The sequence below is a fragment of the Pinus tabuliformis genome, chromosome 3_1, assembly GCF_031772625.1.
Source record: "Pinus tabuliformis cultivar Carrire ecotype Pingquan chromosome 3_1, CPIR1, whole genome shotgun sequence".
NCBI classification, from domain to species: Eukaryota; Viridiplantae; Streptophyta; class Pinopsida; order Pinales; family Pinaceae; genus Pinus; species Pinus tabuliformis.
In genome coordinates this window covers 781570628-781585051 of record NC_142301.1, presented here as the reverse complement: position 1 = coordinate 781585051, position 14424 = coordinate 781570628, and the positions used below count along the sequence as shown (strand labels likewise).

General features: G+C 33.4%; 1 protein-coding gene across 1 annotated transcript; it reads right to left on the bottom strand.

The window, feature by feature from the left end:
* Positions 1-2181: 2181 nt before the first annotated feature.
* On the bottom strand, positions 2182-10623 carry LOC149189731 (kinesin-like protein KIN-5D). Its single transcript, XM_089411897.1, has 24 exons — positions 10421-10623; positions 8684-9189; positions 7926-8055; positions 7634-7792; positions 7131-7468; positions 6872-7010; positions 6649-6761; positions 6361-6517; positions 6210-6279; positions 6043-6119; positions 5886-5939; positions 5693-5773; positions 5470-5581; positions 5269-5355; positions 5003-5178; positions 4734-4895; positions 4550-4657; positions 4295-4453; positions 4107-4190; positions 3800-4005; positions 3504-3605; positions 3299-3408; positions 3064-3215; positions 2182-2964 (listed from the first exon to the last, which is right to left on the bottom strand). The coding sequence occupies exons 2-24, from the start codon at positions 8872-8874 to the stop codon at positions 2743-2745; spliced, it is 3189 nt and encodes a 1062-aa protein (XP_089268023.1). The 5' UTR covers positions 8875-9189; positions 10421-10623; the 3' UTR covers positions 2182-2742.
* Between the last annotated feature and the right edge of the window lie 3801 nt (positions 10624-14424).

The window sequence follows — 14424 nt, the reverse complement described above, 5'->3', positions numbered from 1 at the left end:
GACTAGAGCTCACGGAGACGTAGCCCAAGAGTTGTGGGTGAACTCCAAATTAAATCGCTATTTCTGTGTGTGTTTTATTGCTACATTATCTCTGCTGTTTTTTTTTACTTTTATATGTATTTATACATCAGTATCAACACACTAAGTTATAGCATAACAACAGAAATTAACGCAAGTAATCAGTTGAAAACAAATACAAGCATACACCCATATTTTCAAGCATTTCTTAATTCCGAATTGGTTAATCAAATAGACTTGGGAATATTCAAGCTTTGGAAGTGGGAGAGGTTCTTGTAAGTTGGACAAGAAGCCTAAGTGCCCCATTTTCAGATCAGTATGGCTGGTTAGAGATTTGAAAATGTTTGCCACTAAAATATCTTATTCCTAACCATCTACAGAAGAGGAAATAAACAATGATATACCATGGGCTTACTTTGATGGTGCTGCAAAGAGGACCCCTACTCGGGGTGGAAAGAAGGAATTATATATTTCTCTATACATCACACCTCTTTCAAAGCAAGAATTGGTTAACAAACAAACGATTATTATGGCACTTGTATTAGTCTCAACACTAACAACACTAGCACATGAATACGGAATAACACACATTCAAATCTGGTAGTTCACTCCTAATACAATGGATGAAGAAGTTTACACTATAACCTTTGTTTTATGATGTACAGTTTCGATAAAGAGTTTTCTCAGAACAATATGTTGCTATTCTATTCAGAATCAAAGATATAGCAGGCTCTCCAGAGAGCACAACAGAGCCAAAAAGACAGCTATAATCAGTCCTTATATCGTCAGAAGAGGACTGACAGCTATAAGCTATCCTTATGTCATCTGAGAAGTACTGACAGCTATAATCTATCCTTGTAACATCTAAGAAGTACTGACAGCCCCGAAGGGGGAGAATACAACATCCGACCAGGCATCAGCATTGATAAAAAATGGGCATCAGCATCAGAATCAAACTTTGTCTTGATCATCAGCACTGATAAAAATTTACTTCAGTGATACATCAAAAGCCATGCAAAAACAGAGTTCTATTTCACACATCTATAGTGACATGAACAAGATAGCGGATGACATATGCAAAGCAGGCTAGGAATGGATAGAAAGGCCTGGCAAATTACAACAGGAGATGAGCATATACCTGAATTCATGCATTATCCTTAGGTCACAGGTGTAACTACGGATATTTTACTTTAGAGTTTTGATAAGCTGAAAAACACTACTGAACAGAGGGAAAACCACTGAGAAACATGGGAGAAAACAAGTAAATAGCAAAACACTTTCTGTGGACATTGTTACGTTGTTTCAATTTTTGCCATAGGCCTTTAAGGCAAAGTTATAGCTAACAGGGAGGTAAATTTGGGGTTCAAAAGTGCTATGATTATTGCTTGAGTAATTCAAGAACATCAAGGGATAATATTGCTTCTGCCAGAGAGTACAATATTCCTACCACTCCTCATGTAGATGAACAAGCAAACGGCCAGATACTTACAGCGACAGAACACAAGTCTTTTTGCAGCAGTTACACGATTTTAAACTACTACAGGCATTCTCGAAAGGCAATTTTATGCTTTGTTATTGATTTCAATTAAAAAATGCATTCTTTCAACAAAATTTTACTTTGATTGATCAACCCACAGAATAAATTGACAGGAATAAATCTGTCTACAAACAAGGAAATCAATCTGGTTGCAAAATCATCATTAGATCCAAATATCTTCAGCTCACTATAACATTTCAAATACAACACACATTCAATTTAAAAGGTCCAAATCATCATCTTGGAAACTTGTTATCAACAATGAGGCTTGGTATTTAAAAAATGTAGTTTTTCAAATTGCAAATTTCTTAACCCACTCCCTTAGCCATTAATGCAGGCTTTCTATTCCGAAGGATTGAAAGCAGTTTTTGATCAGAATCGTATATAGAAATTCTTCATTGGAACCTCAACCAAACTTTCATGCATGGTTAACAACTTTCATGAGAAAATAGGTAGTTAATCCAAGGATGCATTTGCATGTTAATGCAACACAGGTTGGTTTCTCCATTGGCATTGCAGGGTAAGTTGTTGGATGAATGTCATTATAAGTTGATTTTGAAAAGAAGTTTAATGTATAATTCTGTAAAGTTTCATGAAATGATGAACAAATCCGTCATGTAAAGGACTATAAGAGAACTGCAGTTGTTCCATTAATGCATAGAAGATCATTTCCCACAAATGCCTTGGGAATAATGAAGAGTGTTTATGCAACAAAAATGTTTGTGAATCTGACCAAGTCCAAATGCTTTGGACCTTTGAAACAATAATTAAAAAACAGTGCTGTGGGAATAGGCTCCCCTCTAAGGGAGCCTCTGGGGGCAGCATCTTTCAAAGAATTGAAACTTCAAAATTACATAATACCAGAAGCAGGGTACCTGGATAACACAATCTTCTTCGGGTGTTTGTACCCTTAAATAGTAAGTATCAACTGTCTCAAGTACGAGGCATTGATATAACCAGCAAAAGTCCACCCATATTCCTTGAAAAGCAATCAATTGCTCCATAAAGGATGGGTGTTATATTAAACAACCATCAAGGGTGTTATTATAAAAATCCAACTGGCAGAATTTAGAAATTGCTTCAGTGAAATACTGTACATAATTTACATAGCCCCCAATTTCTAATTGCGATTTGATTGAATATGCTAATTAAAACACTAGTAATTTAATATAATCAATGGAATTTGCTCAATTGATGGTTGTAAGAGGGCTTCTGGTATCCCGCACTGGTGATGCATAGAGCAGCTGCTTTACCTCTCCATTTACATGTTTTGATCGCTTTTCAGATTTTGTATCCCAAAATGTTTGCAACAGCTCTTCAAAGCATGGGGTTTGTAAATTTTGAATGCATTCAAGACTTGGGACACTGATAGGTCGCCTCTTTGGTGTTGTACAGTTTGGATGATCTTCCTGGTTATCCCGAAAAAAAGATTTTTTAGATGTTAGATAAAAATCCAGAAAGACTGACCTACTGTATATATAGGTATTGTCAAATAAAACCATGCTCACCATATATTCCTCATGAAGATATTTATCTGCTTGCTTGGTTATGTCTACCACCGTGCTATAATGGTCTGTTTGCAGCTCAGCTATAGCATCGGTGCTGAGGGCAATAGTGGGTTGTATACCTTGGTAAGTATCATGGTCCATTTTCAATGAATCTGCAGAACATTCGTGTTCTTAGATAATTGAGCAAATAAAACATCTAAAAACAAAATATATTAATATAAGTGACAGAACTTACCATTGATTGTGGACAACAGACTTCCCATTCCATTCTTAATTTCTGTATCAGCTGACGATGTGGCCCGTGTTAAATCAGCAATAAGAACTTGATTTGCCTCCTTGGCACTCCTGTAAATTGAAATTGGTTTCCTCAATTTAACGTACATTGATAAAATTACATAAATTGCAATTGTATATACTTGAGCATTCAATATGTCACATACTTGACAAAATTATCCACTTCTTCAACATTGCTCTTCTCAAGCTGCTGCAGACCAACTTGCACATTTTTCCAGTGCGTCCCCAAAGAGCTTGTTTTAATGGTGCTACACACACAATCGGTTGACTCAGAAATGAAAGATGTAATATACACAAGCATTCAAATAGAAGATTGGAACTGTCATTGTAAATTCAAATTGATCATAGCTACTTGCAAGCATCTTGTCTTGGTGTGATCGTTGAGAATGATGAAATTTGAACGAACGCTTTTTAAGTGATTTTTTAAATAAGAAGTACTAACCAATCATTGAGAATTTGTCCTGTAATATACTGATTTGCTTCTGTTGAGGCTGTATCCTCAACATATTTGTCTTCAGCTTGCCGCAAATACATCTTCCACTGATTCTGGGCAATGGATGTCAGATGCTGCATATTTACCATTCCTTGATGCAACTCATGTGCTTTATTAACCGCTGTTTCACTCATGTTACGAACAGCGGTTCGTATCTGACAAAAAATAGGAATGAATTAAAAACCTTCATGTTAACAATGTCCATCAAAAGCAGACTATAATAAGGCTATAATCTAACTAGAGTGAAGGTACACACTAGTTCAGTTTTTCTAGCTGTTGAAGTTGCCAACACTTCAGATATTTTCTCCAAGGTTTGCTTCTCCTCATATGCTGCACAGTCCTGAGAGAATAAAATTGCAGGATAAGTTAATATAACAAGAGTTTGATGATAATTCAAAATAACTGTTAATGTTCTAACTAGAGTTTTTTGCCCGGTAGATCAACCTCATAGGATTTCTCAAGGTCCGTTAAATCCGTGACATGGACCGTTCGAGTTTCTTCGACAAACTGACTAAGAGCAGATGCATGCTTGTCAAGGCTCTCAAAGAAATCAACAATAATCTCTGAAATTTCTCTTGTAGACTCCATAGTTCTTCGAAGTCCCTGCATTGATACAAAATTAAAAGTGTTAAAACATATAGACATCCTCTGTTCAGCTCAAAAAAAATCCAAGGCACATAATTATTAGTTTATTTTGACCTCTTGTTGTTGATGGGCATAAGAAGTCATTTTCTCTTCCTGTTTTGCAAGTGCATGTTGCATTTCACAGAGCATTGCATCAGCCTCTGAAACAGCAATGGCCAAAACCTGCACACAAGTAAAATATATATAAATCCACTCTTCACTTCACTACTTTGTGAATTGTGACAAAGCAGAATCTTACATCATCTAGAGCTGAAGACTGTTTAGATACTGTTAAGTTGAGCTTCTCAAAACTTGACAGGGACGTTTCATCAAGTGCATGGGCTAGATTATGCAGATCTTTGATGCCAGAACTGTATGTTGCCTTCAATTTCTCCACTCTCTCTGTTAGTCCTTCTGTAACCTGTGGCAGTATGTTATAAAATGACATTGTAAATGAGGACTGCTTATATTAACCAGGAAATGGAGCCAAAACCAAAAGTCAAATTCTTGTTTACAGTCTTGTGTTACCTGCTTTTTAGTGGAGACAAAAAGCTGCAATTGTTCTTCCATACTTCTTAGCTGCTGTTGCTGTTGTGAGACTGAATCCGAAACTGATCTATGTAAGACATCCAGATGTTGTGACAGCTGAGACTGAAATGTTTGAACCAAATTCTGGTTTCCACTTTCTATCTTATTCTTCCTTTCTGCACAGATGGCCAGTGGTGAGCATTTTGTAGCAGAATGAAAGTAAAACCCAAAACCCAGGGTAAGAAAGTCTTCAAAGAAATAAGTACCAATTTTTGCAAATAGGCCATCAACATCCTGTGCTACACTTTCTAGTTCTGACCGGAGATCTGCTGCCTGCTCAACAAGGGATTTCTCTGTTCAGCACAAGAAAATATGATATTAAGGCCCATAATTTGAGCAAATAGGTGAACTTTAAGAAGAGACATCATATCTAAACAAAGAGAGCATTTGCAAATATTAGAACCTACCTGATTGTAACAAATTTGAGATAATGAACTCCTTTTCCTTGATTGTGCAGTTAGCTTGACTGTGTTTCTCTTGAAAATCTTTCAAGACTTCCTCAGTGTCATCAAGCTTTTTCTGTGAAAGAAAAATAGGAAGTGTTCTAAGTCAACATAGTAACACAAAAACACCTGAAAAGTGCACAGAATTAACTTATTGTATGCTAGCATTGGGACTATTCATTCATACTTGTGTCATCTGGAGTTTATCAATCAAGTCTGCATTTGTTTGCTGGTGAGAAATATTCAACTCCCCCAACTCCTCAATTTGCTGCATACATACCAGCACAAAATATCAGGAAGATAGGAGAGGAGTGCAATTTTAGAAAGAAGCAACACAAGATTACAATATACAAGGCATATCTTTGCATCTCAAACAAAACCTTGTTCTTAGAATCGAGTTCCAATTCCATGCGGTTAATCTTCTCAGCCATAGCCTGAACAAAATAAAATATTGATCCATAAAACACAGCACCTCAAATTACTTATACTGAAAAAAGACCACAATTGTTTTGATAATAGGTCAAGACATCAATAAACCTTTTTTTCAGCTTCTTCCTGTATGAAGCGATCATGTGGAAGATAAACACCGTTCTTCTCCCTTGCAGCACGCACCTCTGCTCAACCACAAAAGAAATAAGGCATTATAATTACCAGGAAATCAACAAAAAAACAAATGTTTGCAGAAAAGATGAAACATACAAAACCTTGTTTCAGTCGTTCAATGTCAGCATAAAGATCCTTAATAAGGGCAGACTTCAGCATTTTCTGATTCAGCTGAAACAAAGAAACACTCGATAAGTAAATGATTGCATTTTCTTTTAATCCAAAGAAAAATGCATGATAAATTATACACACCTCTGGTTTGTTCCTGATGTTTTTAGCACGATGAGCATAATCTAGTGTGCTCAGAGTTTCATCCAGAGACTGGATTGATGGGGATACAGTAGCAATTATACAAGTCTTTGTTTTTCCACCAAGAGAATCTCTCAATAATCTTGTCAATTTACTATCTCTGTTAAAAGATGAAAGATATGTAGTTTCAAAAGTTAATTACAGATTAGTTGTCTGCATCACTATCAAACCAAAAGTATATTCTGTTAGTTAGAACTTATAACAGAACATATTTTGAAGGATTATTCTTACCTGTAAGGTACATGACCTAAATGCTCTACAAGTGCTGTAATGACACGTCCAAGTGTAAGCAGGCTTTTATTGATCTCACCCGCTTCCCTTGCTCGACCCTGGGAGATCATGACCTTGCAGTGACAACATGAATCCAGAGAAACTGTCATCAAGATTATCAATGATGAATTCTGTATTTCAAAATATTACTGGTGAACCAGTATTAAAGAAAGAAATATAATACCTCTCTGGCTCCCGAACGTGAAATATTTTCTGAGCCAGCTAGATCTACAAGATTAAGCTTTCCACATTTAATGAGCTCCTCGCCCTCTGGAGTGGTTTCTTTAATGTGAATTGTGATAGAGAAAATGGAGTGTGAGCGGCTACAATATCAGGGTAGCATAGATTAGATATTTTTAGGTAGATAGAAATGTACATGTATAACTAATATGTTGCATGCAAAAGGAAAAAACAAAAGTATAGCATTTGTATGTAGAGCTTACCTGCTCTGCTTATTTAACAAAGTTTCTGCAGTACGTCTCTTGGCAGATCCCCTTTCAATCAGATTGTATATCTCGCTTGCACTATATACGATCTCTTCTTCCAGGCCTCTAACTAAAACACCACCTTTTCCATCTTCCATAAGCGCAATCGGTCTTTTTGATTTATCTTCAGAGCTTCTAGAAGATTCCTCATTTGCCAATAAATCTGTGATCTCTTCATTGTAAAGCTCCAGGAATGTTACTTTCATACTGTAATCAGCGTTTTGGGCTTCCAATGTGTCAATTATTTGGCGGACTGCTCTGGGAATGACTCCAGCATTGGTAGGGAGTTCCCCATTCTAAATACCATTGCCAGGTCAGAGAAGCTTTCAGACAATGACTGTGAATTTACTTGCAAGAAACTTAAATAAATACATTTTATGGGATTCTAGGAACAAACGAACTTCAAGACTTCCAGAAACTGATATTGATTAACTAGCATTTTCTCAATAGACTACACATACCTTACTTATCCTTCCTCCTCCTTCCATAGTGTACGTTTTTCCTGTGCCCGTTTGACCATAGGCAAAAATGGTGCAGTTAAATCCTTCAAGCACTTCATTAACAATAGGTACAATAGCCTGATCGTATAAACTTCTCTGCTGGGACTTGGGACCAAAAACCTATGGGACAGTGGAAACAAAGTCCATTCCATTTGATATTAGATGCTGTGATATATTTTTAGAATGAAGGCCTGTAAAAAAGGGCAACCTGCATGCTGCCTGACGTGGTAAACCATTAATGAGTGTTGCAAACCTTATCAAATGTGAAGGTCCGATCTATTTGCTTGCTAGCCACATTTTGCAAAACGGTAACTTCTCGTCTCTGCTCATTACAGGATATAACCTGGGGGATATTAGCCCTCAGCTCATCTTCATTTAATGGCCTGAAATTTTGGTAAATACAAGTATCATAATTATTGGGTTTATAAGAGATACATGCCTAATTTAGAGTCTTAAACCAAAGTTTTCTCATGCATAGCAAGAGAAATTGAAAGGGTTAAAAAGTGCATAATCCATCTCACTGAACAGCAAGAAATTTTGGCAAATAGAATTATCAAACCTGTTGGGTTTATAAGAGATACAAGCCTAATTTAGAGTCTTAAACCAGATTTTTCTCATTCATAATCTCAATTATCAGAGAAATCGGTAGAGTTAAAGTGCATAGTCATGATCCATATCACTGAACAGAAGAAATAACATAACACTCTCAGCACATCATCCTGTTAGATATTAACAGTCTAAGCACGAGCACAATCCTAAAAGCAATTGAACCACCGCTATTAATGAAAAGATCTTAGAAAACTAGTACGGCTTGAACAACAGGAGAATAGATGATTCTCTATACTGACATTAGACAGCCTCTTATACAAGCTCTTTTCATGTAATCTAAATGCGTAACTGCAAACAATAGCTCTCTAGAATCCTGAACTCTGGAATTACAAAAATCAGACGTAATGCACATGAACATCAAACCGACATAAAGACTAAAAAATGATAATAGAGGTCTCTCACCTGCATCTTAAGAGCACTTGCACATTCACTCCTCTGTCCTTGTCATAGTGGTACGACATGTTGTCACTTAATCTGAGTTGACTTCTTCCTTTGTCCGACCGAGGTGTAGAATGAAATGCAGATGGAGATGTGAACCCTACTTTCCTATGTTGTGGAGGAGTTGGAGGCAGACTGTCCTGGTAGGAAGACATGATGAATACTTGAGATTTGAAAATACAAGAGGACTACAGACAACTCTCCCAATTCACAAGCAAAGGCAGCAAATATCGGCTTAGCTCGTTAGAGGCTATGGAAACCTATCTAGAATTGGGCTTGTATGTCTCAAACTCCACCAAGATTTCTAAGGAAATAGCTGCAGTAACATACTAAGGATGTTCGAGAGCTTAGAATGGCAAAGCTGTATACTGCTGCTAGAATTCAAGATCGCTGATGCTGCCAGAGAGCAAAAGCAGTGAGAATGATAAGTTGCCAAGGCAGCACCAGCTCCGCAGTTTCCCTCTATACTCCTGCCAAATTATAAACAAAGAAATTGATGTCAAATGCGAAAGGAAATCAGAACATCAGGAGCAAGAAGAAAACTATACTAGAAGAACTATTATTCAAGAAGAAAATAAAACGAAGATAAAGTTTTGTTGATACAAAACATACTCTGAGAGCAAATGATTTGACGTTTGCAACGTCAACATGACCAAAAATAACAAAAGCAAAGAAATCTGAGAAACCAATGAGCAGAGTAATATGTAATGGATGGACAGAAGAGTTAAATGAGGTCAAATATTACCAAAACGAAGCTTTAATCTGAAATCATCGTAGCACTGCAACTTCCTTCTTGATTTGCATAAATTTTAACAGAAGCAGACCATCGAAAGCACTGGAAAGCAAAGAAAAAATCCTAAACAATGAAAACAGGCAAAATGCTTCTAGCATTTATATATCAATCCGACAAAGTTCACACGAGAACGAAGCAGAAAGCAACATTTAACAGCTAAATGAGGTCAAATATTACAAAAATGACGGCGTTCTGATGAGATCAAAGGAACTTTTATCTGAAATCCTCGTAATACAGGAACTCTCCCGTTTTGTATAAAATTTAATGGAATCAGATCATTCATTGGAAAGAAGAGCAGAAAAAGCCTAAACAAATGAAACAACTCTGGTAAAATGCTTCAGACACTCATAGATCAATACGAGAAAATTTCCCCCAAATTTCAGCAAGAAAAACAGCAGAGCACAACATTTTTCACTCTGTAGCATCCAAAATTCGAAGAAGTCCAAACCCCATACAGCTGAAATATCAATAAATATCTCGTCATTTTTCTAAATTCAACCCCAAAAACAACATCGAAGCTCTAACAAACCGGAAGGAAAGCTGCTAGGCACTTACCGCACGGAATTTTCTGAATTCCTACAAACTGAAGCCTGTAGTTAAGATATTCCCACACCCGTTGAGATTTTCACTGAATTTGAACAGAATAACAGAAAATTATCCCAAACAGAGAAAATTTCACCGAAAACACGCTTACCGGACGCTGAATTCGCTAAAATTAGTGGCCAGAAGCAAACGACCATAACAAAAGAAAACAAAGGCGTCGGACAACGGACAAATCCGCAATCTCTCTACTATCCCCAGGATTTCACAGACAAAACAAAGCTCCCGAGCGGGAAACAAAGAAGTTGAGCTCCCACTAAATTTAAGCAATTTTCCAACGAAATAAAGAAGAGAAGTACCGAACTCACCGATACTTTTTGCAGCAAAAGCGGATCGTCAGCGTCCAGATTAAAATAAAGGCCCGAAAGATTTAACAATCTTGGAGTAATATATGTCGTTATATTGTTTGGGAGAGCAGAAGCATATGTTCAGGCTTAATGCATCATCCAGACCCTGGTTTTTCTGTTGGGGGCATGAGATTACTCTGTCTTACTCTTACTCTGTTCTTTAACTCAACACAACAAGTTTTGTTTTTGCATTTGTTCCAACGGTCTTAAATTTAACAATTTATGACCGTTAGAGATCCCCCTGACTCCAACGTCTAACTATGACGAAAAACGACTATAAAAATTAAATGTCAAAAGTGTTGTTTAGGTAAATGTATGATGGTCGTATAACATTAAATTTGACGGTGCGGTGTTTTCTCAATTTGGTATAAACATTTTTTAGTGGTGTTGTGCTATGTCATTTTTGGCCAAGGGTTACTTATTATCACAATTAAAGTTGTACTTGTTTTTAAGTTTCAATATAGTCAATTGTTTGTGAGAGTTGATCTTTATCCCCATTATGTAAGATAATGTTGATTTTAATTTCATTGGAAAGTTTTATTTTTATATTTTGCATATATAGTTATTTTAATAAAATAATTTTAGCATTTAAACTTTGTAAATGATTATTTTTAAGGGAATTTTAAAAATTAAATTTTGTGGATGGATTGATTTTTTTAGTTTTCAATTAATTTTTTTTCTTTAAAATAATTTCTCTAAATTTTATGAAATAAAATTATTTTAATCTTAAAATTATCAAAATTTTAGAGGGATTTCTTTAAAATAATTCATCAAATTCTATGAAATAAAATTATTTCAATTTTATAAGCATTATATATATATATATATATATATATATATTTTTTTTTTTTAATAATTTAAATGTTTAGATATTATTTCTATGAAATAAAATTATTTCAATTTTATAAGCATATTATATATATATATATATATATATATATTTTTTTTTTTAATAATTTAAATGTTTAGATATTACCGAATATTTTATAATTATTATAAGTAAAATTAATCATGATATTTTAAAGATAAATATAATAATTTCTTCTCTAAATTTTATTATATATTTTTCTTATTATTATTTAGATTTTTTAATAATAATTCCAATGAAGTGTATGGAAAAGATGAATTAAATTTTTTATTTTAAAATTTAAAATAAAATTTATTTTTATAATATTTTTGTATTACTATTTAAATTTTTATTAACTAAAATAATATAACTATTATTTTTATATTAATTTATATGTTATAATTTTATAAAATAAAGTTATTGCTCATGCTAGTATAGTACATGGTGTAATGTAATGTAATATTTTGTAAATAAAAATGAAAATTAAATTAAATAAAAAGAACTAGTTAACATAAATAAAAAATAAAAATAAAAGTAACAAAATAAAAATAATCATATAAAAATAAAAACAATCCATGGTATTTATGTGGAATATAGTTTTTTTAAAGGGGCAAACTAAACCAACTTAGATTCATCTTAATTCCGGATCTACCAGGTGTCGAGAGGGATCAAATCTCTTTTCACTCTAAAAGAAATTTGCATCTCTAGAGATATGATCTTTCTCGGAGGGAAATCCAGAGTTACGATGGATCTAAGATGGTCTAATAACAAATGATTGTTGAGTTAGCCATTATCATATTAAAAAATGAAATAAAAAATTCTAAAAACTAATAAAAGCCTATAAAACATATTTTAATAGCTACCAATAATTTATAAAATAAAGAATGATAATTGAAATAGTTGTAATGGAGCATATTCTTTGCACAAAACAATAAGCTTCTTATATATGTTTATGTAAATTTTATGTTAGCTCTCATATGTGCCAAAGGAGTTTATTTAGGCTTTTTATTTAGTAGTCTTTTGTGGAAAGTATGTAAAATGAGAAATCTTTAAGAGAATAGTTTGATTGTATAAGTTTTAATATCTACAAATATGAAGAATTTGCCTTGTCAATTTTTGGTGTTTTTAAAAAATATTTTAGAAAACTTTAGAATTTTGAGTAATTCATATATTGCTTTACAACATTGGTTACACTGTTGAGAAAAAACGAAGGACTTACATGAAACAATAATACATGGTATTCACGAGTCAAAGACAATAGACACTAAACACAAAAATTTGGTGGGGGAGAATGAGTATACTCCATTGTAGTGACTCTTCTTATCCCCTTGTAGTAGCTTTTTTTATGTGAATAATTCAAAGTCCTAGTTCTTCTCCCACCTTAAATTTGTGGGAGTCAAAAAAAGACTTGAAGAGATATAAGTAGTTTGAGCTTGAAGTCACTAAGTAGGGCCAACCAGTTACTTTCATTGATGATTAATCACTATTTAACTCCAAACTTTGTAGGGAGTATATCAAATCATTAAAGAGTAATAACTATAGTTTAAATTTTTAAATGCACATAAATATAAATATAAATATAAATATAATAATTTTAGGGTTACAACCAAGTTATACATTAAATTGGAGTTTAAGATCTACTTGTTTATGGGATAAAAGACCCCGTGCAACAGTTTGATTGCTAAAGTTGATAAAAATACATATATACTCTACAACGTTTGTATCTGAACTTCTATAACTTGTTCTTCCTTCTTATTCTAATATAATGGTCCCTCTTTTTTTCTAGAGTGTAATGGTGCCATGACAAATGGTAGCTACACACCATTCAACTTGACTTTGAAACCTAACCCTAGTAGACCCAAAAACTCAAACCCATATTTTGTAAAAAAAACATCAAACAAAGGGATCAACTAATCAAACTACCTACCTAATCTTTGTATTTAAACTTATAACCTCTCAACAAAAAACACATTCTAAAATATTAAGTCTATTAAACACATGTTCAAATTACTTTAAATAATCACAGTATTATAAGAGGGATTAGAAATTCTGCTCTTTTTAACATTTTTGAAATGAAATATTTCAACTTTAAGCTTAAGCTTAGTCTAACTAATACACTTGATAGTTCTTTTCTCGGTAACCATGAACCAAATAGAAGTGTGAAGGCCCCCTTACACAAAAGCAAGGTCAATCATAGCTTAGTGGTACATAATAATATATGATTAACCAATCATCTATAAAAATGAATTACACGTGTTATCATCATTACAAAATTTGAAGATGTTTATCCTATTGCCATTATTATTATTTTTCAAATTATGCTTTACTTAGTTTCCACATGTTCTTTATATTTGTAAGCTGGAAACCATGACACCTGAGCTCGAACTCTTTCGATAAACAATGGATGAAGACAATGGTATAGACGAGTTCTCCATTAAGCGCGTTTTCCGGGAAGCATCAAAGTCAAGTGTTTCGAAATTAAACTTGGCTTCGTAATGTAATAATATCTATTAAAAAGAATACAAATTTATGAATAATATCGATAATTTTAGGAAAAATAAATAAAAAATCAATTAAAAGTTTTAAATAAAAAATTATTGATATTATCAATAATTTTGGTATTATATTTAATGAATTATTTTGTTTTTAATTGTAATTAAAAATTTGTTAATAGTATCAATGTCTATAATTTAGTGTTATATTTTATGAATTGATTATAGTTTAGTGTTATATTTTATGAATTGATTATTAATTGCGATCGACTTATTATTATTATTGATAAACTAATTTAATTCACTCAAAATTGAATGGAGAATGATTTATTTTTTATTTTTTATTAATCAATATTTTTTCCAGCAGCATGATTTATTTATTTTTTGTTTTTGATATATATAGAACAGTATGTGTTATCGATCTTTCTAGGGGTTGAATATGTATTTTTTTGGGATTGTTTGCTTCTAGCAAGTATATGGACTCTTTTTTTTTATGACCACTAGGTAAATGATTTGAGACATTATGTCAACTTTTTTAGTGGGATCACTGTGGAAAACCAATTTATTATCTCTATTATTATAACAATATTTTTTGTTGGATGATTGTCTTGGACAACCAGTATTTG